At 47.1% G+C, this 23,171-nt stretch overlaps 1 protein-coding gene across 6 annotated transcripts in view; it reads right to left on the bottom strand.

Moving 5' to 3' along the window:
* Positions 1-23,171, bottom strand: part of PLCB2 (phospholipase C beta 2) — a 67,360-nt gene that overhangs the window by 26,334 nt on the left and 17,855 nt on the right. For 5 of the 6 annotated variants that reach the window (XM_048854133.2, XM_048854134.2, XM_075129708.1 and 2 more), the window contains 11 exons: positions 20,074-20,214; positions 19,514-19,593; positions 12,936-12,989; positions 10,510-10,585; positions 9,763-9,863; positions 8,759-8,925; positions 7,764-7,910; positions 6,515-6,672; positions 4,109-4,191; positions 3,512-3,596; positions 1,909-2,059 (listed from right to left, as the gene is read on the bottom strand). In XM_048854133.2, the coding sequence (XP_048710090.1) occupies positions 1,909-2,059; positions 3,512-3,596; positions 4,109-4,191; positions 6,515-6,672; positions 7,764-7,910; positions 8,759-8,925; positions 9,763-9,863; positions 10,510-10,585; positions 12,936-12,989; positions 19,514-19,593; positions 20,074-20,214 (1,243 nt within the window). Of the gene's footprint in view, positions 1-1,908; positions 2,060-3,511; positions 3,597-4,108; positions 4,192-6,514; positions 6,673-7,763; positions 7,911-8,758; positions 8,926-9,762; positions 9,864-10,509; positions 10,586-12,935; positions 12,990-15,313; positions 15,364-19,513; positions 19,594-20,073; positions 20,215-23,171 lie in introns of those variants that run through there. The other variant, XM_048854135.2, reaches the window with a different exon arrangement.

The raw sequence follows: 23,171 nt of genomic DNA, 5'->3' as shown, positions 1-23,171 counted from the left end.
CCTCACATCCTCAGCTGTGAAGACCAATGCAAAGAATTCTTTTAGCTTCTCCGCTATGGCCTTATCGTCTTTGAGTGCTCCTTTAGCATCTCGATAGTCCAGTGGCCCCACTGGTTGTTTAGCAGGCTTCTTGCTTCTGACGTACTTACACATTTTTTTGCTATTACTTTTTGAGTCTTTGTCTAGCTGTTCTTCAAATTCTTTTTTGGCCTTCCTAATTATATTTTTACACTTCATTTGCCAAATGCTCTTTTCTATTTTCCTCATTAGGATTTACTTTCCACTTTTTAAAGGATGCCTTTTTGCCTCTTACTGCTTCTTTTACTTTGTTGTTTAACCCCGGTGGCTCTTTTTTGGTTCTCTATGTTTTTTAAGTTGGGGTATACATTTAAGTTGAGCCTCTATTATGGTGTCTTTAAAAAGTTTCCATGCAGCTTGCAGGGATTTTACTTTTGGTCCTGTACCTTTTAATTTCTGTTTCACTAACCTCCTCATTTTTATGCAGTTCCCCTTTCTGAAATTAAATCTACAGTGTTGGACTGCTGTGGAGTTTTCCCCATCACAGGGATGTTAAATTTAATTATATTATGGTCACTATTACCAAGCGGTCTAGCTATATTCACCTCTTGGACCTGATCCTGTGCTCCACTTTGGACTAAATCAAGAATTGCCTCTCCTCTTGTGGGTTCCAGGACTAGCTGCTCCAAGAAGCAGTCATTTAAGGTGTCAAGAAACTTTATCTCAGCATCCCTTCCTAAGGTGATATGTACCCAGTCAATATGGGGGTAGTTGAAATCCCCCATTATTGTTATTGAGTTTTTTATTTTAATAACATCTCTAATCTTCCTGAGCATTTCAGAGTCACTAACACCATCCTGGTCAGGTGGTCTGTAATATAGCCTTACTGCTATATTCTTATTTTTCAAGCATGGAATTACTATCCAAAGAGATTCTATAGTACAATTTTAGTTCATTTAAGATTTTTACTTCATTTGATTCTATGCTTTCTTTCATATATAGTGCCACTCCCCCACCAGCACGACCTGTTCTGTCCTTCCTATATATTTTGTACCCTGGTATTACTGTGTCCCATTGATTATCATCATTCCACCAGGTTTCTGTGATGTGTATTATATCAATATCCTCATTTAATACTAGGCACTCTAGTTCACCCATCTTATTATTTAGACTTCTAGCATTGGTATATAAGCATTTTAAAAACTTGTCATTTTTTGGCTGTCCCCTATTGCATGACATAATTGAATGGGACTTTTTTTTCAACATAATTGACTGTTTCTCATCAGATCCTCCCTGTATTTTATCATTTTCCATCCTTTCCTCCTTATTAGGACATAGGGCTGAAATCTCACTTGTTCTGTCTTGGGGTCCATGGGCTGAAATCTCTCTTGTTCTGTCTTGGGGTCTCCAAATGTAAGATGCAAAAGAGATGAAAGATCTGGGGGAGCTGCAAGTTGTACAGGCCTTCAAAACGTTTATGGTTAAGAAATATGTCATGATGTATTTGTTGGATGCCATGGAGCTACTCAGTGACAATGCAGGACAGGAATCAAGGGCAATATAGCCTATCCATGCACACATCAGATCAACAGCCAGTATATGCAGCAGTGCATCTCAGGAGAAGCAGAATGATTGGCAGATAACCAGGCAATGTATTGGGAACATGATCTTTTAAGGCTCTGGTAACACTATTACTGCTATAAAGTGTCTGAAAACAATTCTATTCTGAAAAGCTGATCCCCCTCATCCTCCACTCTGAAGTGCCTGAACTTATGTATATTAGATCTTAAATAACACCAGGCCAGTTTGGACTTTCTCCAAAGGGCCAGGCCACCCCATCTGAGTGGAATGAGTCCCCTCCCCCACTCCGTATTGTACCAGTATCAATACCATCCACAGTGAAAGGCTGGTCAGTAGCTTCATTCCTCTCTTTCTTCAGAGAGTCCTGCCTCTCTTCAGATGCAGATTGTTTCTTTTTGTTCTTAATCAGGATTTTCCCTAAGAGATCCTGAGGGCTTGGCAAGGGAACACCCGGTTTCAGCTGCAACAGAGAAAAGTCCTTATTGAATTTCCCCTACAAAGAGTCAGAGCTCATACACTCAGCTGTCCATCTGTATCTGTGAACATCTCCATCCACATGTCTGCCTTCACACTGCACCATCTGCATCCTTCAACATCTCCATCCACCTGTCTGTACCTGTAACCACCTGTCTGCTTACAGTGCCATCCACATCCTGTATCCCGGCCATCTGGCTGCCAGTTTTACATTGGCATCCTACACTATTTTTATATCTTTCTCTATCTACAGCCCACACTTTTTCCACCTTTGTGCCTGCTTGTGCCATGCTGTGTTTCCAGCCACACATCTGCCTACATCCAGCACCATTCAAAGGACCACCCAAATATCCTTCTGTATCCATCCAACTAACATATGGTTTTCAGGTGCTCTACCTTGTCTGCCTACCATGATTCTTCCCAAGAGGCACTGCATGTGTGTGTGTTTCTATTGCTGTAAAAAGAAAAGGAGGACTTGTGGCACCTTAGAGACTAACCAATTTATTAGAGCATAAGCTTTCGTGAGCTACAGCTCACTTCATTGGATGGATACAGTGGAAAATATCTTGGGGAAATTTTATATACACAGAGAACATGAAACAATGGGTGTTACCATACAGACTGTAGCAAGAGTGATCAGGAAAGGTGAGCTATTACCCCCGCTCTCCTGCTGGTAATAGCTCACCTTTCCTAATGCTCTAATAAATTTGTTAGTCTCTAAGGTGCCACAAGTACTCCTTTTCTTTTTACGGATACAGACTAACACGGCTGCTACTCTGAAACCTGTCTATTGCTGTAAACCTTGTCCATCCTCCAACACCCCACATGCCATCCTTTATTATTCCTTGATGTACTGTGGTCTGTAAGCACTTTGGCAGATGGATGTTGTCTTTTTATTTTTCTGCAAAACAACATGTATATCTATGGCACAGCAGTAGTAATGTGCATGGGGATTACACAAAGGTAATATGCATTTGTACATGCAAACTGGGGAGCTGCATGTGCAATCACTTATCTGGGCATGCACTCTACTGTTCTGTGCATGCAGCTGCATATGTTACTTATCTGACTATGCCTGTACATATGTATTTCACATGCACAACTCATATGGGGTCTGATTCTAAAGTCGAAGGAGTCACATAGGTGTAACTTAGAGCAGAATCAGGCCTCTAGTTTCAAAAAATCTGGCCCTGAAGTTGAAAAGTTCACCCTTCATTCTCCAAGTTGCTCAGCACCCAGCCCCATTTCCAGCTGTCTGCCCTCACTGCCTCTGTCTCCAGGCTCACTGACTGTAATGCCTTTATAAGCCTCCTCCCACTTGCCACAAAGGATCCCCCAAATTACCACACAGGTGGCAGAACCAGGCAGCACCAAGGAGTGATCCCTGTGTGTATGATGCCCTCTCCCCAATAAAAGTTCTCCCCCATCTTCCACTTACTGGATATTTTTCTAGCGGCTCTGTCAGAAGTGTGTCCCCAAATATGGTCCTGCAGTACTCAGCCATCTTAGCCTGCTGTCTGGGCCTAAAGAATAATGCAATAAAACAAGAGACATGAACCTATGGAGTCTGGAAAAGAGCATAAGCAACCCTCCTCCACCATGCACCTTCCCCCAAAACCCACCCCTGCTACCCCACCCAAAGAGTTAACCCTAACTTCCCCTCATCCTGATCTCTCACACAGGCTCTCTGAAACCCCTGTCCAGGACTAACAGCATCTGCCCTGCTCTATCACCTCCCCAGCATTAGGCATTTTGGGGGAGGTTGAATGGGAGTGGCAAGATGGGATTCACTGGTTTGATCATCTCATCTTTCGGCATCAACCACCTCTGATCCCTCCAAGAAAAACGTCTAACACTGCAACTCCAATGCTTCACCTTGCTACCCCCAGGCTCAGACACCCAGGAAATCACAACTATGTGTGAGGCAGCTGGAGAGGTTGTGCTTGCTTCTACCTCTCCTCTCAGACAGCAAAAAGTTAATTCTTTCACGTGAGTTCCCCAGATGTGAGCCCACCAGCAACTACTGGATACTCACGAGTCAACATGGTTCTCAAAGGACAGGATAACCGGGTAGAGAGAGGTTTTGAAAGCACTTTCTGCAATGGCCTCAATGACATCCTAAACAAGAAGAGACAGACAGACAGAGCATTACTATAGTGTCCTGAGACAGGTAGCCACCCAGCTTTCACATCTCTGAGTTGATCTCTTCCAGCAACTCTTCCAGGCATGACTAAACTTCCTTTTCACACACTCCTCTCGTCTGGTCTCTCAGCATGTGACGTACAACCTGGATTCCCTTCTTTTATACTCAATACTTCACATTCAGAGGTGATGCAGAAGGCATAGGAGGGCCAGTGTAGATCTTGTTACATGGGTATGATTAAAAGTAAATATATCTAAAGGTTTCAGAGGAACAGCCGTGTTAGTCTGTATTCGCAAAAAGAAAAGGAGTACTTGTGGCACCTTAGAGACTAACCAATTTATTTGAGCATGAGCTTTCGTGAGCTACAGCTCAAGTGAGCTGTAGCTCACGAAAGCTCATGCTCAAATAAATTGGTTAGTCTCTAAGGTGCCACAAGTACTCCTTTTCTTTATATCTAAAGGGAGACTAAATTTGGTGTAAGATTCACTGAGGGGGATACTGCAACACATACTTCCTCTGAATTTGTCCATTTGTCTGTCATTTTACTTACCTGTAAAATCCTTCTTGATCCTGACTGTCTAAAAGCACAGCAAATGGAAATGCTCAGCAACCAGCAGTAACTAACATTCCAGATGCTGTTGCCATGGAACTGTTCTCAACAATATTGATTTCTTTTTTAAAATAATATTTTCCCCAGGCCCCTATTAAACTGCCATGAACTTTTCTCTATTTTCTTTCCCATTGTTGCTAACTGGCAGGTTCCAGGAGCATAGTTTTTTTCCTTTGTAATTATCTGCCCGCACTTACTCCTGCTCCATTCATTCAGTGATATCATACAATCCATTGTATACCGCATTATAGTACATGGACTGCAGAGTTCAATCCATTGGGCCAAATTCAGCTCTGGTGTAAGCTTCAGGAAGACAGTGGCATAATGCCAGGGATGAATATGGCCCAATGACTTCAATCTATGCAACCCCTGCCCCGCAACCCCAAAACCCTGATTCAACAAGCGGTTTCTCTCTAAGGAAGGCGGCTCCAGTGCCACTTCAGGGGGCCACTTAAGCGGCATTTCAAAGGCAGCTGCTACAAGTTCAGAGGAGGAGAGGGTGCAAAAGATGCTATTAGACGGACGGGGTTGGAGATGGGGGATCTGTGTATTATATAAACTAAAAACTGGGCTCATGCTGTGTTAACAGGCTATAATTCCAATTTAAGGTTCATTCACATGGTTTAGCAGAACCCCTCTGTGCAATTATAGCTTCCATAATACATAATTGTGCTATTATTTGCCCTATCTGTAGTGAACTGCTATGCAAAAGCAACCCCATGATACCAAAAGAGGTAGCCTGGGAAATTGCCAGCACTAACTATTACAGACAGGTCAAGGTACCTGAGCAGTGAAGGAGAAAGTTTTTTTTTTTCATATGTCTTGGTAATAATGAAGTGCAGGAATGCGGGGTGTGGGAGTGGGGGAAACACAGACTAAGTACAAGAGAGCTGTTAACAATTGGCTTCTGTCTGGTGGGATCTGGGCTTTGCCCGAGTGGACTGAGGGGAAGTGAGTGTAGTCTTGTGACTTTTACCATGCACCGTTTTTGTAATTTATGCGGTTAAATACACGAAAACAAAATCCTTCAGCGTGAACAGCAAGTTCACCAGGCAATGGAGCATGACCCTGGGCTGGCTCTCTTTCCCCGTAGAGCCTTTGAGTGAATAGTCAGGGAAGCTGTACGACCAACATCCCAGATGGCTGCTGCTCTGCTGGATGCATATCGTGTACTCCCATGGCATGGTCGTGACAAAAGGAATTACCCCCACAGTGCCAATATTTAACATTACAAACCTGCTGTAGACATCAACCTGTAGAAGACAAAAAGGCTCTCTCTTAACCCTCGTGGACTTCTGAAAAGATGCCTGGTGCTTGTCATTTGTCTGAACTCACACAGCTGTTCATTCACACACACATCCATCCACCTACACAACCCTCCAACCACTAGGCACTCATCCATTCAACCATACATCTCTCCATCCCCCCAGCCACCTCTCTGATTCCCTATCTGACAATTCACAAGTATTTCACCTCATCTATTCAGACTCATCCATACAACAGCCCCGCTACTTTCCCCCTATCTATCTACTTTCCCCCAATTAACCTACACATCGGGCCACCCTGTTGAATATAAGCTCGTCTATCCATACACCTGTGTCCCCCTGCCCATTCTTCATCTATTCACTCTCGGTACACAGAAATAAGTACAAAATCAGGACAATTAATCTGTGGAGACAATCCCTCACTTTGAAGAGAATCTCAGTTGTCATGGTGAATCCATGGGTGATGATGGGCTCCTCATCTGGGGGACGACCCTTCCAGCAGTCCAGCTCCACACAACGGCAGCCAGATAGCAGGCTCTGACGATACATTTCAGGAGATGAGATGCCAGAAAACTGGCCAGCTGGAGAGGGGCAGGAGGAGAAGAAGAGACTCTGGTTTGCCAATTATTCATGTGAGTGCATTCTGCATGGAGAGCAATAAGAAGGGGAAACAGCTCTGTGCACACCCGGGGCAAGCATGCACTCCACACTTCAGAGAGATTTTAGGTAAGTGGGCAGTGGAGCCCTCCCTAACACTTCTTCCTCCCTCAAAGCATGGCCTATACCAGTGTGTTTACCGTTTGCACATTGAGGGATGAGGTGTGACGGTATCCACCTACCACGAACCCCCAGGGGAGACACCTGCCCAGTCAGTTGGGAGGGACACACAACTACCTGCTCTTGAATTCCTGAGGGATCTACACCTGCCCAGCTGTTGGGAAGGGGTATGGATCTGCCTTCAAGTCTATGGGGTTATACATCTGCTCGGCTGCTTGGGCAGGACACCTGCTTCTCCTTGAAATCTTAAAGCATATATACCTGCCTTGTAGGGTAATACCTCCACCCAAAGATAGGCACATGCCCAACCAGTGAAGAGTGGCACACATCTGCTCAGCCTAGGGACTCCTGAGAGAGACACACACCTGGCCAGATGTTTAGGAGAGACAGGAACCTGCCCTCACATCCCAAGAATACCCGTGCCTGTCTATATGGTCAGATGATGAAGCCATAACCTTGCACTGTGATGGAGTTGGTGATGGGAAAAGACCCTGGCTATGAGCTTGAGGACAAAGAATTGCTCACCCTTCCTACACTGGAAATGTTATACATGCCCTATCACACCCCAGCTACAGGCCATCCCAAAAAAGAATCCATCAGACACAAGGAGACTGTGACTCACTGGCTTGAGTGTTTACACTGATCTCCCTAGTACTTTTGCCTTGCTTGGCATCACCCAGGCCTGCCCTTTCTACAGAAGATCAGAGTATGCTTTTTCTTTTCAAATCCCTACCAATGGGTCGATTCCTTACAAACTGCCCGATTGCTGCCCAGCATACATGGCACATGGGGCAAAACCCATCTTCAGTGTCGGTACATGTGCTTGGTGCAACACACCTGCTTTGAAGCTAGGGGAAGATCCCTGGTATAGGTGTTTCATCCAGTGGAGAGATACCTGTCAGGTAGGTGTTGTGTGATGAGTTGATGAAGTAATGTGAGAGTGGCTGGGTCATGTCCTGGTACAGCACCACTTTGTCCAGTGATACAATATTGTTTTCAGGGCCACAGAGGAACCAGACCATCCCCTCTGGCGACAATTGCCCTGCAGGGAAAACAAAGCTATAAACCAGGGGTTGGCAAACTTTTTGGCCCAAGGGCCACATCGGGCTACAAAACTGTATGGAGGGCCAGGTAGGGAAGGCTGTGCCCCCGAAACAGCCTGGCCCCCAACCCCTATCTGCCCCCTCCCACTTCCTGCCTCCTGACTGCCCCCCTCAGAATTCCCAACCCATCCAATCCCCCCTGCTCCTTGTCCCCTGACTGCCCCCTCCCAGGACCCCCTGCTCCAAACCCACCCCCTGGGACCCCACCCCCATCCAACCCCCCCTGCTCCCTATCCCCTGACTGCCCCCCTGGCCCTATTCACCCCTTGTCCGCCCGACAGGCCCACCCGGGACTCCCACGCCCTATCCAACCCCCCCGTTCCCCGACCGCCCCAGAACCTCCGCCCCATCCAACCGCTCCCTGTCCCCTGACTGCCCCCCAAGACTCCCTACCCAAACCCCCCACTGCCGCACGTGCGCCACTGCCACCCCCTTACCATGCCACTCAGAGCGGCAGGAGCTCGCAGCCCTGCTGACCGCAAGGCGGCATCGCTGTGGGGGGAGGCAGGACAGCAGGGAGAGGCCAGGAGCTAGCCTCCCCAGCCAGGAGCTCAAGGGCCGGGCAGGATGGTCGGCCCACGGGCCATAGTTTGCTCACCTCTGCTATAAACAGAAGTGAAACGAAGAGGCCTGGCTCCCTTGCAGGTGGGTAATGCTGAAACACAGGGGCCTGCAGGAGTTAGACTGGCTGCTCCAGACACTCTGCTAAGCATCAGTGTAATGTGCAGTGTGAGATGATTCCATAGCACTGGAATGATAGAGAGGCAGTGTGCTGAACAAGACTCACCTCTCTGGATGTTAATCCCACTGGGTTCGTACTTCTCTATCAGGCCCTGCACCTGCTCTGGTTTGGCAGGAGGGAAAAGCATGTCATTGAGGCGGGAATCTCGCTGTTTCTTGTTGATAAACTTTGCCAAGTGCTCTTTGGTCATGTAGGGCTTGGCTTTCGAATGGCTAAGGGCAGAGAATCAGAGAGGAATGGAAGAAGGAATGTATTTAAGTATTACTGGAAAACCTCTTTTACAGCAGTGAGACGCAAGCTAACCCTTCCTGCAGCTGGCTGTGCATGCCTATCTCTCTGGACTCCCACCATTTCCTAGAAGGCCTTCTTTTCTCTGAAGGCTCCAGCTCTCTCTCACTTCCTCTACCTTGCAGCACCCTTTCCTCTTCTTTGTATCTTATTTCTGTACTATGCGTATTTAGTGCTGGTTAAAGGTTACACAGATTGGAGACCAAGGCCAAGGTTTTCAGAAGTGATCAATGGTTTTTGGTGCCTCAAGTTTTGGGTGCCCAACTTGAGAAACTATCAAGGGGCCTGATTTTCAGAAGAGCTGAGCACTTACCTCTGAAAATCAAACCCATTTAAGCCTTCACCAGCTTGGCCACCTGCACACAGAGGGACCCAAAATCATTGGTCAGTTCTGAAAAGCATGGTCTAAAGTTCTTTACCTGTCCACTGCACAGGTTCAAGTGCAGAAACTGGCAGTGCACACTTCCCACCCATTTGATTCAGCCTTGACCTGTGACCACCTCTAGCAATGAAGAGGGTAGATCAGTCTCCATACCCCTGCCAGGCCTTGCTCTCTCTTTTGAGGCTGTCAGTAAGCATGTCAATTCCATTGGTGACGCGGACACCTGCACATTAGGAGCAGGACTGAGAATGAAGTCACTTCATACACCCCAGTCATCTTGCTTCAGTTGTACCGTATCTTCCTCCTTTATTGTCCCCCATTTGCCTGTCTTTTCCCCTCATGAAACAAAGCCTGCCCCTGGAGCATGAGGAAGACTCACAGAGAGGTGAATATCTCATCGATCTCCGGACGGGGACACAGGTTCATCAGGAAGGTTTTATACACTTTCTCAGGGAAGTCCTCTGGATTGATCGCATCATTCTGAAAATGAAACCGCAGCTCGCAAGTATTGCAAACCCATGTCTGCCGTCACTTCCTTATTAGAGCCAGTTGCCCATATTCCTATTGCCCTGCTCCGTAGTACCTGGAGTATCCCTGTTTGTGGTCATGTGAATTAGCACACAGAGCATCAGACGTTGCTTAGAGGAACAGGGCAAGTAATTTGTGATGGATTGGGGGAAGCTATTTCAATGGGGTAGTTGTGAGTTGTCCCTGGTGTCCCTTGGGAAGGCGCAGTTGTTGCGTGGATAAAGCAGTGGCCTTGGATTCAGAATATCTGGGGTATATTCTTGACTCCACTATTGACTTGCTGAGTGACTTTGGCCAAGTCTCTGTGCCTCTTTTTCCCTTTTGTCTACCTTATCTATTGAGACTGTCAGCTCTTTGGGGCCCTCAGTGACACTGTAATAGAAATAATAATAATTGATGTCATCATGGCTGGGGACGGGGTAAAGCTACAACATGGTACAGACTATAGAGTTTCACAGTAATTTAGAGTGTTGGTCTGGGAAGTCTACCTCTTTGGGGCTGTTTTAGGGATAGCAACATCATGGTCAAGAGGTCAGGGCCAGGGAAGGTATTGTCCTGTAGCTCTGGATACCTCTGAATATGCCAAGAAGTCACTCACCTTGCCCTTTGGAAGGTGACAAGCATGTAATGCAGCTTCTACCCTCTTCCTGTCTGCAGGAAACATCTGAAAAATACTGAGAGAGAGAAGGGCAGTTAGAGCCTGCAAAATGACAATTTGTGAAGAGCCGTGAGAGAGAGCAGAGGTTGGGGCTGCTGGCAGGTGCAGTCAGAGGGTGGGATAAGATGGGGTGGGGTAGCGGGGAGCTACAATCAGAGAGAGGGACAAAAGGGTGAATGTAAAACTGGTTCACAGAGAGAAAAAGAATAGATACATGGTGAGATGTTATATACAAAATGCTTAAAGGTATTTAGGGGCCTAACTCCCATTGATATCAATACATAAATACCTATGAGGACCTGAATTTAATATTTTACAGGAGGTATTTCCACTGCTGCTTCAATTCAGAGGTTTCCCCAACCAAGGCCAACTTTAGTTTCTGCTGGGGACCCTATAGGACAAGGGAGGGCAAACTACAGCCCATGGGTTCGATCTGGCCCGTCAAGGCTTTCAATCCGGCCCACGGGATTGCCAGCCCCGTGGCATAGCGGGGCTAATCTCTGCCTGCCCTAGCCCCGTACCGCTCCCAGAAGTGTCCCTTAGGCCCCTGGGGGAGCATCACGTCCCTGAGGCCCCTGGGGGAGGGGGGACAGAGGGCTCCGTGCACCGCTCACCGCAGCTCCCATTGGCCGGGAATGGGGAACCGCAGCCAATGGGAGCTTTGGGGGTGGTACCCACAGTCGAGGGCAGTGCGTGGTGGAGCCTCCTGCCCCACCCCACACCCAGGAGCCACTGCCGGACATGCCAGCCATTTTCGGGAGCGGCGAGGGCCAGGGCAGGCAGGGAGCCTGCCTTAGCCCTGCTGCACATCGCTGCCACCCTGGAGCCCCTCGAGGTAAGCGGCGCCAGGCCGGAGCCCGTACCCCGAACCTCTCCTGCACCCCGCACCCCAACCCACTGCCCTGAACCCCCTAGCCCCCTGCCCTGAACTCCTGGCCACACTCTTCCTGCACCCCGCACCCCAACCCCCTGCCCTGAGCCCACTAGCCCCCTGCCTTGAGCCCCCTGCCACACCCCTCCTGTACCCCAACCCCCTGCCCTGAGCCCCCTACCATACTCCACAGCCCTCCTGCTCCCCAACCCCCTGCCTTGAGCCCCCTCCTGCACTATGCATCCCCTCCTGCACGCCCAACCCCTGCCCTGAGCCCCCAGCCCGCTGCCCTGAGCCCCTTCCTGCACCCCGCACCCCTCCTGCACTCCAACCCCTTGCCCTGAGCCCCTTCCTGCACACTGCATCCCCTCCCACACCCCACACTCCTTCCCACACCCCAACGCCCTGCCCCAGTCGTACATTCAGGGCAGTTTTAAACTTCTTAGAAAGTGTCCATGAGGCCCCTTACTCTTAATATAGAAGAGAATTTATACATCATTGGGGAAAATCAACCCTGTGTTAGAGCCCCTTTACATTGCACCAGTTAAACCAATACAAAGGGGTCATCAGGCCCGCGAGGAATATCTCTAGCATAAGAGACGCTTTCTAAGAGGCAGAGGGCCCATTGAAGCATGTAAAGGGAGCCACGGAGGGGTTGGGGGCATAGTCAGGAGAGTCCTGTGTCCCAGCATTTCTACACTACTGCAATGGCTGCCCAGGTGTGCACCAGGAGCTAAAGTAGCCCTGCTCTGGAGAAGGGCAGTGCGAACCACCTCCTCCGTCACTGCACCAGCACAAGCACAGACACGGGGGGGACAGGGCCTCAAGCCCGATTCTGCTCTCACTTGCATTGGCGTAAATCCAGAGTAACTGCTGAAATCAGTGGAGATACACTGGTATTAAACTGGGATAAACTGGGGAGAAGGCCCAAAGATTTTATACACAGATAACGGGAAAGCAATTAAAGAACACATCAGCTCAGAATTCCCAGAGGGCAGTAAGAAACACAGGCGTCCCAGCACTGCTGCCAGCCAGCAGACAGCTCATTTAGAGATGGACCAGGACCAGAACCCCTTAAGCTTCTGGAGGGTGGTTAAAATGAGATTTGGATCTTACCCAGCCTTGGTTTTGCAAAACAAAACCCCAACAAATGAGGCTTTATACAACCCAGACCAGACCTGGTTGTTGATCTCTACTCTAATTGAGATCAGAGGGCTAATCCTAGGGTTCTTCTTACTGCATTAAAGGGTAGCCCCTGCTAGTGGGATCTCCCAAGGCATATCCCCCCATGGCCTAACCCCCTTCTGGGGACAGCCAGAAGAGACAGAAGTCCCTTTCCCTCTTCTTGGGGGAAGGACCAGAATCCCTAAGAGGTAATGTCTTCCTCCGGGTGCAGCAAGGCAGACAAAGCCAGGTTGGGTTCTCGTCCCTTCACCCACCTGCTCTGTTTTCAGCCTGACTGGGTGCACAATGAGATATAAATGCCTGTACTCACTTCCTGATAGGAATTTTTCCTTCAGCATTGAGTTGCATCTTCAGCTTCACCAGGCTGTGAAAAAGAGCAGATTAGACAAGAACATGCTTGTATAACCTTTCCAGACCCCACATACCAGGATTCAGGGAGAGGGAAAGAAACTCAGATGTTAACTGCCAAATAGAGTCCTGTCTGCGGCATTGCTGTAGTCGCATTGGTCCCAGGATATGAGAGAGACAAGGTGGGTGAGGTGGTCATATCTTTGATTAGACCAAATTCTGTTTTGTGAGAGAGACACGCTTTCAAGCTACACAGAGCTCTTCTTTAGGTCTGGCAGATTTTGAGATGCTACCTACCAGCAGAGGTTTGGTCCTACTCTTTGGGAAGGAGGCAGACAAAGATAGGCAGTCAGCACAGTATATAAATACTTCTGTACCACAATGAGAAATGAGAAACACCTAAGAGAGGTGGTTTTATTTGTTGCTCTACCATGATCCCTGTGGTCAGTTAAATAATATGACACAGTCCTGGAAAGAAAGACTCAGTATGTGTCAGGGCTAATGTGATCCTGGAGGGAATCTTCCCTGGATATAACTCTTGGGGCTCTCGATTTAATTGCTTTTGTATAATACCAAGCATATGCTTAACTGGCTCACTGTGTACTTTGGTTTCAGTCATTCTCATTATGGCTATGTCTACACTACACACCACTGGCAGTGGCATGTAGTGTAGGTGTAGCTGCATGTTGCAGTGAAAAGCACACCACATCTGAGTCTTTCCCTGCTGCTGGAGCCTTTCCCCGCTGCCAGTAAATGGGCAGAGCCTTTCCCCGCTGTAATGGGCATGCTAAATTAAATTGTATTATGCCGTTCAGCCACTAGGTGGCACTGTGCATAAAAATCCCTTTTTTAACAACCCTCAATCACACCACGCAGATCATTAAAGGATCTTATGATGAACATAGCTGGTATGTATAAGCAAGTTCTGGGACCAGTCCACATCTGGTACAGGAGCATGACATGGTGTCAGTAGTAAATTAAGAACAGACACAAAAGGAAAACAGCAACAGATGTTGCAGACAAAAGGAACAGCAACAAAGATTGCAGGATCTCATCAATATGCCACTCTTCAGTGCCCCAGAGAACTTCAGCTTTGACAAACCTTTCCAGTGGACAGAAAGAAAGCAGTATTTTGCAAGATTTTGAATTGCAAAAAACTCCACAAAGAAACTGGAGATATACAGCGATCTTCGCTAATATATGCTATGGGGAAGTTGGCAGAGCATATCTTTAAATCCTTTGACTTTACTGAAGAAAGTCATGGAGATCACTATGAAAGGGTTCTGGCTATGTTAGATGCATTCTTTATAGCTCAGAAATGTGGTTTATGAAAGAGCATGTTTTCACCAGAGACTTCAAGAACCAGGGGGAAAATAATGAATGTTTTATAAGAGCTCTGCATACATTGGCTGAAAACTGATTTTTGGCAATGCAAATCATGAAAGCATCAGAGACAGGCTAGTAGTTAGTGGGTTAGCAGATAAAAACCTTTCACAGCAGCTACAACTGAAGAGAGGTTTAACACTAGCGACAGCTATGCAGATAGCAAAAGAGTCAGAATTAGTCAAACAATATAACAAAAGGCAGGAGGAGCAATTTGAAAACCCTGAAACTCACTAAGCTATAAACAGACACTTGAGTGTTAAAAGTCATTGTCATAAAACCCCTGAGGCAAGGAGAGAGAACTCTGAGGCTAAAGCTGTGTCTACACTGTCACTTTCAGCGCTAAAACTTTAGTCGTTCAGGGGTGTGAACCCCCCACCCCCCGCAAGACAAAGTTTTAGCGCTGAAAAGCGCCAGTATAGACAGCACTCCCAGTAATAAAGCTGCCACCGCTCATTCGGGGTGGGGCTTTTTTATCGCCAGGAGAGCTCACCCACGGCGATAAAGCGTGTCTACACTGCCCATGTTACAGCGCTGCCGTGGCCACACTGTAACATGGGCAGTGTAGACATACCCTGAGAGACAAATTCCAGCCTACATGCACAGTGGGTGCTGCATGTCCAGTCACAGGCAAACAGCATAACGTATGCATGAAATATGGACATTTTGCAGCTGTTTGCTGCACCAAAACAATCAGGGAGTTGACTTACATTACAGACAATCAAGAGCCATTATTTCTGGGATCTATCACTTGTGATGACAGAGAGCCTTCCCGGAGAGTGAAACTGAATATTCATGGAAAGACTATTGCCTTTATAATTGACTCAGGAGTTGACCTCACAGTCATCTCAGAAGGACTTACAATCACCTTCAACCCTTTCCAAAGCTGAAGTTACCTGAGACAGCTCTGACAGTATTCTGACCTGCATGGGCCAGTCCACTACAGAAATAACTTACGATCTGGATGCATCGCTTTTGTCTTTGTATGTGATCTATGGGCTACAGACCAACAGCCTTCTCAGCTGCAGTGTGGCAGCCACGATGGGCCTAGTGAGACAAGTGGAAGAACTTGATGGAATATTAGGTCATATTGGACTTCTGAAAGGCAATCCAGTACAAATAACCTTAAGAGACAATACTGAACCATACATACATACACCTTGAAGGATTCCTACCTCATTACATCATAAAGTGGAAACTGAGTTAAAGAGAAGGGAGTGGATTCGCATATTAGAAGAAAATTTCTAAGCCAACAGCCTGGTGTGTGCCAATAGTACCAGTTATAAAGAAAAATGGAAAAATGTGACTCTGTAGATCTTAAAAGACTATATGAAGCAGTTGTGAGAGAAAAATATATCCTCCCAACACTGGAAGACTTCCTCCCCAAAGTGAAAGGGATGCCTCAGCCGGATATCTAAACAATTTCTTTAGCTAAAGCAAGTGCTACAGTTATCACACCCTTTGGGAGATTTTGCTTTCAAAGATTACTTTTTGGGATTACCAGTGCACCTGAAGTTATCCAAAGAAAGATGGCAGAATTGTTAATGAGCACAAATGAAGTTATAGTTTTCGTAGATGATATTCTGATATATGGATCTTCAACACAACAAACCACTCAATGAAGTCCTAAGCCTAATCAGTCTGGACTGATGCTAAACAAGGAAAAATGCATTTCCGCCTACCCCAAATTTTGTTTTTGAGACAGACCATAAACAGAGATGGAATCAGTCCTAGCCCTGAGAAAGTAAAAGCAATTTGAGAATGGAATGCACCAACTAATGAACCAGAACTGATATAGGAGTACTTGTGGCACCTTAGAGACTAACCAATTTATTTGAGCATAAGCTTTCGTGAGCTACAGCTCACTTTATCAGATGCATAAAAGTGGAAAATGCAGTGAGGACATTTTTATACACACAGACCATGAAAAAATGGGTGTTTATCACTTCAAAAGGTTTTCTCTCCCCTCACCCCACTCTCCTGCTGGTAATAGCTTATCTAAAGTGATCACTCTCCTTACAATGTGTATGATAATCAAGGTGGGCCATTTCCAGCATAAATCCAGGGTTTAACAAGAACGTCTGAGGAATGGGGGGGGGGGGGGGGCTTGAATAGAGACTGAGAGTGGCTAAGTCATTATGCAAGGTAACCTATTTCCCCTTGTTTTTTCCTTATTTACCCTCCCCCCCAATTCCTCAGAAGTTCTTGTTAAACCCTGGATTTATGCTGGAAATGGCCCACCTTGATTATCATACACATTGTAAGGAGAGTGATCACCTTAGATAAGCTATTACCAGCAGGAGAGTGGGGTGGGGGGAGAGAAAACCTTTTGAAGTGATAAACACCCATTTTTTCATGGTCTGTATGTATAAAAATATCCTCACTGCATTTTCCACTTTTATGCATCCGATGAAGTGAGCTGTTGCTCACGAAAGCTTATGCTCAAATAAATTGGTTAGTCTCTAAGGTGCCACAAGTACTCCTTTTCTTTTTGCGAATATAGACTAACACGGCTGCTACTCTGAAACCTGTCAGAACTGATATATATATACTGAGCTAGTAAATTACCTTGGTCAATGCCTACAAGACCTTTCTACAGTGATAAAACCACTGAATGAATTGTTGGAGTATATCTACAGTGCAACTAAATACCCATGGCTGGCCCATGTCATCTGACTTGGGCTCATGGAGCTTGGGCTGCATGGCTGTTAAATTGTTGTGTAGATATTCAGGCACAGGCTGAAGACCAGACTCTGCGACCCCGTGAGGGGAGAGGGTCCCAGAGCCCAGGCTCCAGCCCAAGCCCAAATGTCTACATTGCTTAAACAACCCCGCAGCCTGCGTCTGAGTCAGCTGTCACAGGCCAGCTACAGGTGTTTAGTTGCAGTGTAGACATACCCTTAAAGTCGAACACATCTTGGCTATGGGGCCCAAATCAAGACATTTTCTTCAAAAAGGTAAAAGGATTGATCTCAACTGCTCCATTTCTCCAGTACTGTAATGTGAACAAACCCACAAGGGTCAGTGCAGATGTAAGGAGCTATAACCTAGGTGGGGCATTGTTGCAACAACATGGCTCTGAGTGGGGGCCAGTTGCATTTAGCTCTTGCTCCCTTACAGGAGCACAAAACTGATATGCATAGATTGAAAAAGAGTGCCTGGCAAGCATATGGGCAGGTGAGAACTTCTACAGAGATCTATGTGGACTGGTAACAGACAATAAATAGCTTGTAAACCTCATCAGTGGAAAAGACCTGGATCAAGCACTGCTCAGATGCCAACATCTACTGCTAAGGTTAATGAAATTTAACCCAGTTGCTAAATATGTTCCTAGGAAAAATCTGGTGATAGCAGACGCTCTATCACAGAGCCCAGAATCACACTCAGCTACCTGTGAGCTTGAAGATGACATAATGGCAAATGTGGATACTGTGGCTGCATACAGACCAGTGTCAGAAAAGGGATTCCTCCAGCTAAAAAAACCCAACCTTGACAGACACTCAACTTCAAGAAGTTCAAGTTACATTGAGGCGGCTGACTTGAGTATCTAAAGGACACTAAGGAAGTGATAAGAGACTACTTTGTGGTGCGTGGACAATTGAATGAGTCAAATGGACTTGTGATTAAAGGCAATTTGCATCGTAATTCCAGACAAATGAGTGGAGAAATCCTAAACCTCATCCATGAAGGACATCAAGGATTAATTAAATGCTGTGAACGGGCCAACCAGGTGGCCAGGCATCAGCAAGGAGATAAAGAATAAAGCATCTGCACATGAACACTGCAGAACTAACAGACCAACACAACACAAGGAACCCTTAATAACAGCACCTCTACCAGACGGACCTTGGAAGAGACTCACTGAAGATTTATGTGAATTCAGAGGCCATCATTACCTGGTCTTCATGGACTATTTTTCCACATACGTAGAAATAGTGTATTTGAAAGACATAATATGCCACAATGTTATTGAGAAACTGAAGTCCATTTTTGCTCAGTTTGGTATTCCAGAACAACTAGTGATGGGCAACGGACCACAATTCACTGCAGCAGAATTTAAGTCATTCCAAACAAAATATGATTTTGACCATATTTACTAGCAGCCCGTTTTACCCAGAAGCAAATGGAGAGGCTGAAAGAGCTGTAGAGAAGGCTAAGAAAATCTTACAGCAGGAAGATCCTTTCCTTGCTCTTCTGTGTTACAGATCAACACCAATAGCAGCTACTGGATTTAGTTCAGCACAAATTCTGATGGGAAGACAACTCAGAACTACTATTCCATCTTTGGAAAAGAATCTATTTCCAAAGTGGCCAAGAATGAAGAGAATAGCCAAATGGGATAAAAAGGCTAACAAAGCTTATGAACACTTTTACAACAGATGTCACTCAGTTAGAAAACTGCCAGGTCTAGAGACTATGTTCACGTCAAACTGGATGAGGAAAAAGAATGGATAATGCCAGCTGCCATAAAGAAAAAGAATTCAGCACCCAGATCATATGTGATTGAGACCAACAGTGGAGACTTCAACAGAAACCATCAACATCTACAGCTTGTTTCTCAGAAAGAACAATCAACAGAGCAAACTACAGATGGCAGATGCACAAGCAAAAGAAGACGACTCAAGGATTCCAAACTGACCACAACCAATTATTGCAAGTAATGGACACCCTTTCACCATTGCCAGAGTCTTTCCTTCAGTGTGGGAAAGGGCTCCGGAAATGGGGAGGCAGCAGGATGCTACATTGCTAAAAATAGCAGCGTAAATGGGTAGGCATGGCTTGGGTGAGTAGAGAACTGTCTGGGGCATGTACTCAGGTATGTCCCACACCCTTCAAGCATGTCTTTACTCTGCTCGTCTAAGCCAGGCTTCACCGTTTACACTGTTATTTATACCCATTCTACGGAGACTACGCCGGTATACACCCTACATGCCGCCAAAAGAAGGGTGCAGTGTACATGCACCCAAAGTGACATACAGCCTAGATACCACATTGCACCAGTTGTTATGGGCAACTGAGTTCAGACAAGGTTTGTTGCTGAATTGCAGAAGCCCTTTGCTCCCAAGGAGCCCACCCTGGCATCATTCTCTACGGAGACAGGCAGGGAGAGCAATGGGTTGGAGTTTTAAAGAGTAACATTAATTGGAAGCCACTTACATTTTCTCCAGGAAGGTGTAGCGAGATGCATTGGATGTCAGTGGATTTCTAACGATGGCCATGATATCCTCAGCCCAGCTCTGGCAACAAAACAAATGCAATCAGAGGTTAGAAAAATGGCACCAATCAGGACATGGCATCTGCACTCTGAATGGTGCTGACCTCCCATCCCGTCCTCACAGCCTGAGGAGCAGTGCGCACCCTCCGGTCCCTGCCACCTGCCTAGTCTTGAGCCCCTGTTTCTACACCTGCTTACAGTAGGACCTTGAACTTACCCTCCTATCCTTTGCTTTGTCCACTTTAACTGCAGGAAGGAGGATGATGAAGTGAATAGCAGCAGCACATTAATTCCTTCCTTCTGCTTGCAGGGGCTCCAGGCTGGAGCTCAAGGGCACTGTACCCCCCTCTCTTTTGGAACGGGATTCCTGTCCCTTGCAGCTGGCAAGCTTGTCAGTCATGCTCAAGAAACAGGGGATTTAGAATTCCCACCCTCCCTCTTTCCACTAATACTACCATTCCTGGACATCCCTGGTGGTCCATTCCCCTGAGGTCTCAGATACCTTGCCAACACTCTCTTTGTAGGAGACAAAGTTGTGGAAAGTGAGATCCACCATATCGGGGCCGGTCACAACAGTCAGAGTCTTGAGCAGGAAGTTGTTGTCTGGGAAATCTAAGTTAAAAACCTCTCGGAGCTTCTGGCTCTGCAAAGGGAAACAAGGTAAAAATGAAGGAGGATTGGTAAACTGACACCAGAAAACAAGACCCAACCCAAACCTTTACCCAAATTTGCACTGAACCCTTATGGAAGCTGGAAAAAGTTTTTAGAAAACTTTTTATATTATTCATTTTCACTGTGGGCCTCTGTACTTCCTGGGTCCAGTGGGAATGTGAAGAGGTACTAGAGCAGCCTGGCATTTCTGATCTGACCAAGAGATCTCAGGAGAAACTTTCTTCTTGAGAGATCTCCAGTGACGGTTGCCAATTGTCTAATCTCAAAAAACTAAACAGTCTTGCCTCACCCCTTCCCCAAAATCCCACCCCTTCCCCTCCCCGCGCCTTCTCTGAGGCCCCGCCCCTGCTAATTTTATCCCACCTCCCTCCATTGCTTGCTCTCCCCCACCCTCACTTGCTCATTTTCACCAAGCTGGGGCAGGGGGTTGGGGTGCGGGAGGGGATACAGACTCTGGGTTGGGGGTGCAGGCTCTGGGGTGGAGCCAGAAATGAGGGGTTCAGGGTGCGGGAGGGGGCCCTGGGCTGGGGCAGAGGGCTGGGGTGCAGGAAGGGTGAGGGCGCCAGCTGGGGATGTGGGCTCTGGGGTGGGGCCAGGGATGATGGATTTGGGGTGTAGGAGGGGGCTCTGGGCTGGAGGTTGGGGTGCAGAGGGTGGGAGTGAGGGCTCTGGCTGGGGGTGTAGACTCTGGGGTGGGGCCTGGGATTATGGGTTTGGGGTGTGGGAGGGGGCTCCGGGCTGAGGCAGGGGGCTGGGATGTGGGAGGGGGTACAGGCTCTTGGCTGGGAGTGCGGGCTCTGGGGTGGAGCCAGAAATGAGGGGTTTGGAGTGTGGGAGGAGGCTCAGGGCTGGGGCAGGGGTTTGAAGTGCAGGAGGGGGTTCAGTGCATGGGCTCTGGGAGGGAGTTTGGGTGCAGGAGGGTGCTCAGGGCTGGGGCAGGGGGTTCGGGTGCAGGAGGGAATTCAGGGTGTGGGCTCCAGGCGGTGCTTAGCTCAGGCAGCTCTGGGGAAGCAGCTGGCATGTCTCTCCAGCTCCTAGGTGAAGGCACGGCCAAGCGTCTCTGTGCGCTGCCCCTGCCCACAGGTACCACCCTGGCAGCTACCATTGGCCGTGGTTCCTGGCCAATGGGAGCTGCGGAGCCAGTGCTCAGGGCAGGGGCAGTGCGCGGAGTCCCCGTGGCTGCCCCTATGCCTAGGAGCCAGAGGGACATGCTGACTGCTTCCTGGGAGCCATGTGGAGCTGGGTAGGGAGCCTGCCAGCCCCACGCCAACTGGACTTTTAACGGCCCGGTCAGCAGTGCTGACTGGAGCTGCCAGGGTCCCTTTTTGACTGGGTGTTCCAATCGAAAACCGAACCCCTGGCAACCCTATCTCCAGTCCAAATTTGCAGACATTGCCGATATTGTAATGTATGGAATAAGGTGACAGACACTACTGAAGCAGGGTTCCTGAGTTTATTACAAACAAGCTGTTTGTCAGCATCACACAATAGTCTTAAGGCTGGATTACTGCAGTACTCCTTACTCCAACATCACCATAACATTATCTCTTCCCAATGCAGTTGGAGTGTTAGTTATGATCTTTAAAGCCCTCCATGGTCTAGGACCCGGTTATCTGAGAGATGGACTCTCTCCCTGTGTCTTGTGCCAGTAGTTGTGATCGCTTGAGTCACGCTTGCTGCCAGTTCCTGGAGTTGGTCCCTCTATAAAATGAGTGTCAGAGCCCCTCACTTCTGGAACCTGTCTCCCTTCCATCCCACCTCACATTTGTGACCCGCCAGAGCCTGAGTTGGACAAGTATAGACCTTCTCTGATTAGTGTAATATGTATTTCATTACTGGATCACGTTAAGGATAATACATGTCAATTTTTACAGAATCTTTGTAGAATTATTTTTCATTAATTTTCTTCATCACCACGTAAAATCTCCCAAATGTAAGGTGCTGCGGTGCAGGGCACCACAATTTACAATGAAATAAGTAACATTCACAAATCATGAAAGAAGTGCATTAAATTCACTATATAAATGTAATCCTCCAGCCAAAACCAAACAAACGGCCTGATCCTGCCCCTTTTGAAGTCAATAGCAAAATTGCCATTGACTTCGGTGGGAGCAGAAGCAGGCCCGACTTCTAGCTGCATATGTGCAGCTAAACTTCTAATCTGCTACCATAAACGTAGTGGCCCAGATTCAGAGGTGATGTCTAGTGGGTGTAGGTACAAGGGAGACTGAGTCTACAGTAGTGTAACTTACAAGTTGAGGAAAGTGTGAGTGGCAGTCTCTTAGAATCACTTTCACTCACCTCTGAATTTGGCCCAAGTAAAGTACAATCAGTTGCTCACATACAAAATGGGAAGTGACTGCCTAGGAAGGAGTACTGCGGAAAGGGATCTGGGGGTCATAGTGGACCACAAGCTAAATATGAGTCAACAGTGTAACACTGTTACAAAAAAAGCTAGCATCATTCTGGGATGTATTAACAGGAGTGTTGTAAGCAAGACATGAGAGGTAATTCTTCCGCTGTATTCCACGCTGATTAGGCCTCAGCTGGAGTATTGTGTCCAGTTCTGGGTGCCACATTTCAGGAAAGATGTGGACAAACTGGAGAAAGTCCAAAGAAGAGCAACAAAAATGATTAAAGGTCTAGAAAACATGACCTATGAGGGAAGATTGAGAAAATTGGGTTTGTTTAGTCTGGAAAAGAGAAGACTAAGAGGGGACATGATAACAGTTTCCAAGTACATAAAAGGTTGTTAAAAGGAAGAGGGAGAAGAATTGTTCTTCTTAACCTCTGAGGATAGAACGAGAAGCATTGGGTTTAAATTGCAGCAAGGGAGGTTTAGGTTGGACATTAGGAAAAACTTCCTAACTGTCAGAGTGGTTAAGCACTGGAATAAATTGCCTAGGAGGTTGTGGAATCGCCATCATT

The sequence above is a fragment of the Caretta caretta genome, chromosome 6 (genome assembly GCF_965140235.1).
Source record: "Caretta caretta isolate rCarCar2 chromosome 6, rCarCar1.hap1, whole genome shotgun sequence".
NCBI classification, from domain to species: domain Eukaryota; kingdom Metazoa; phylum Chordata; order Testudines; family Cheloniidae; genus Caretta; species Caretta caretta.
The sequence above is the reverse complement of the archived record's forward strand: the minus strand, read 5'-3'. Positions and strand labels throughout refer to the sequence as shown.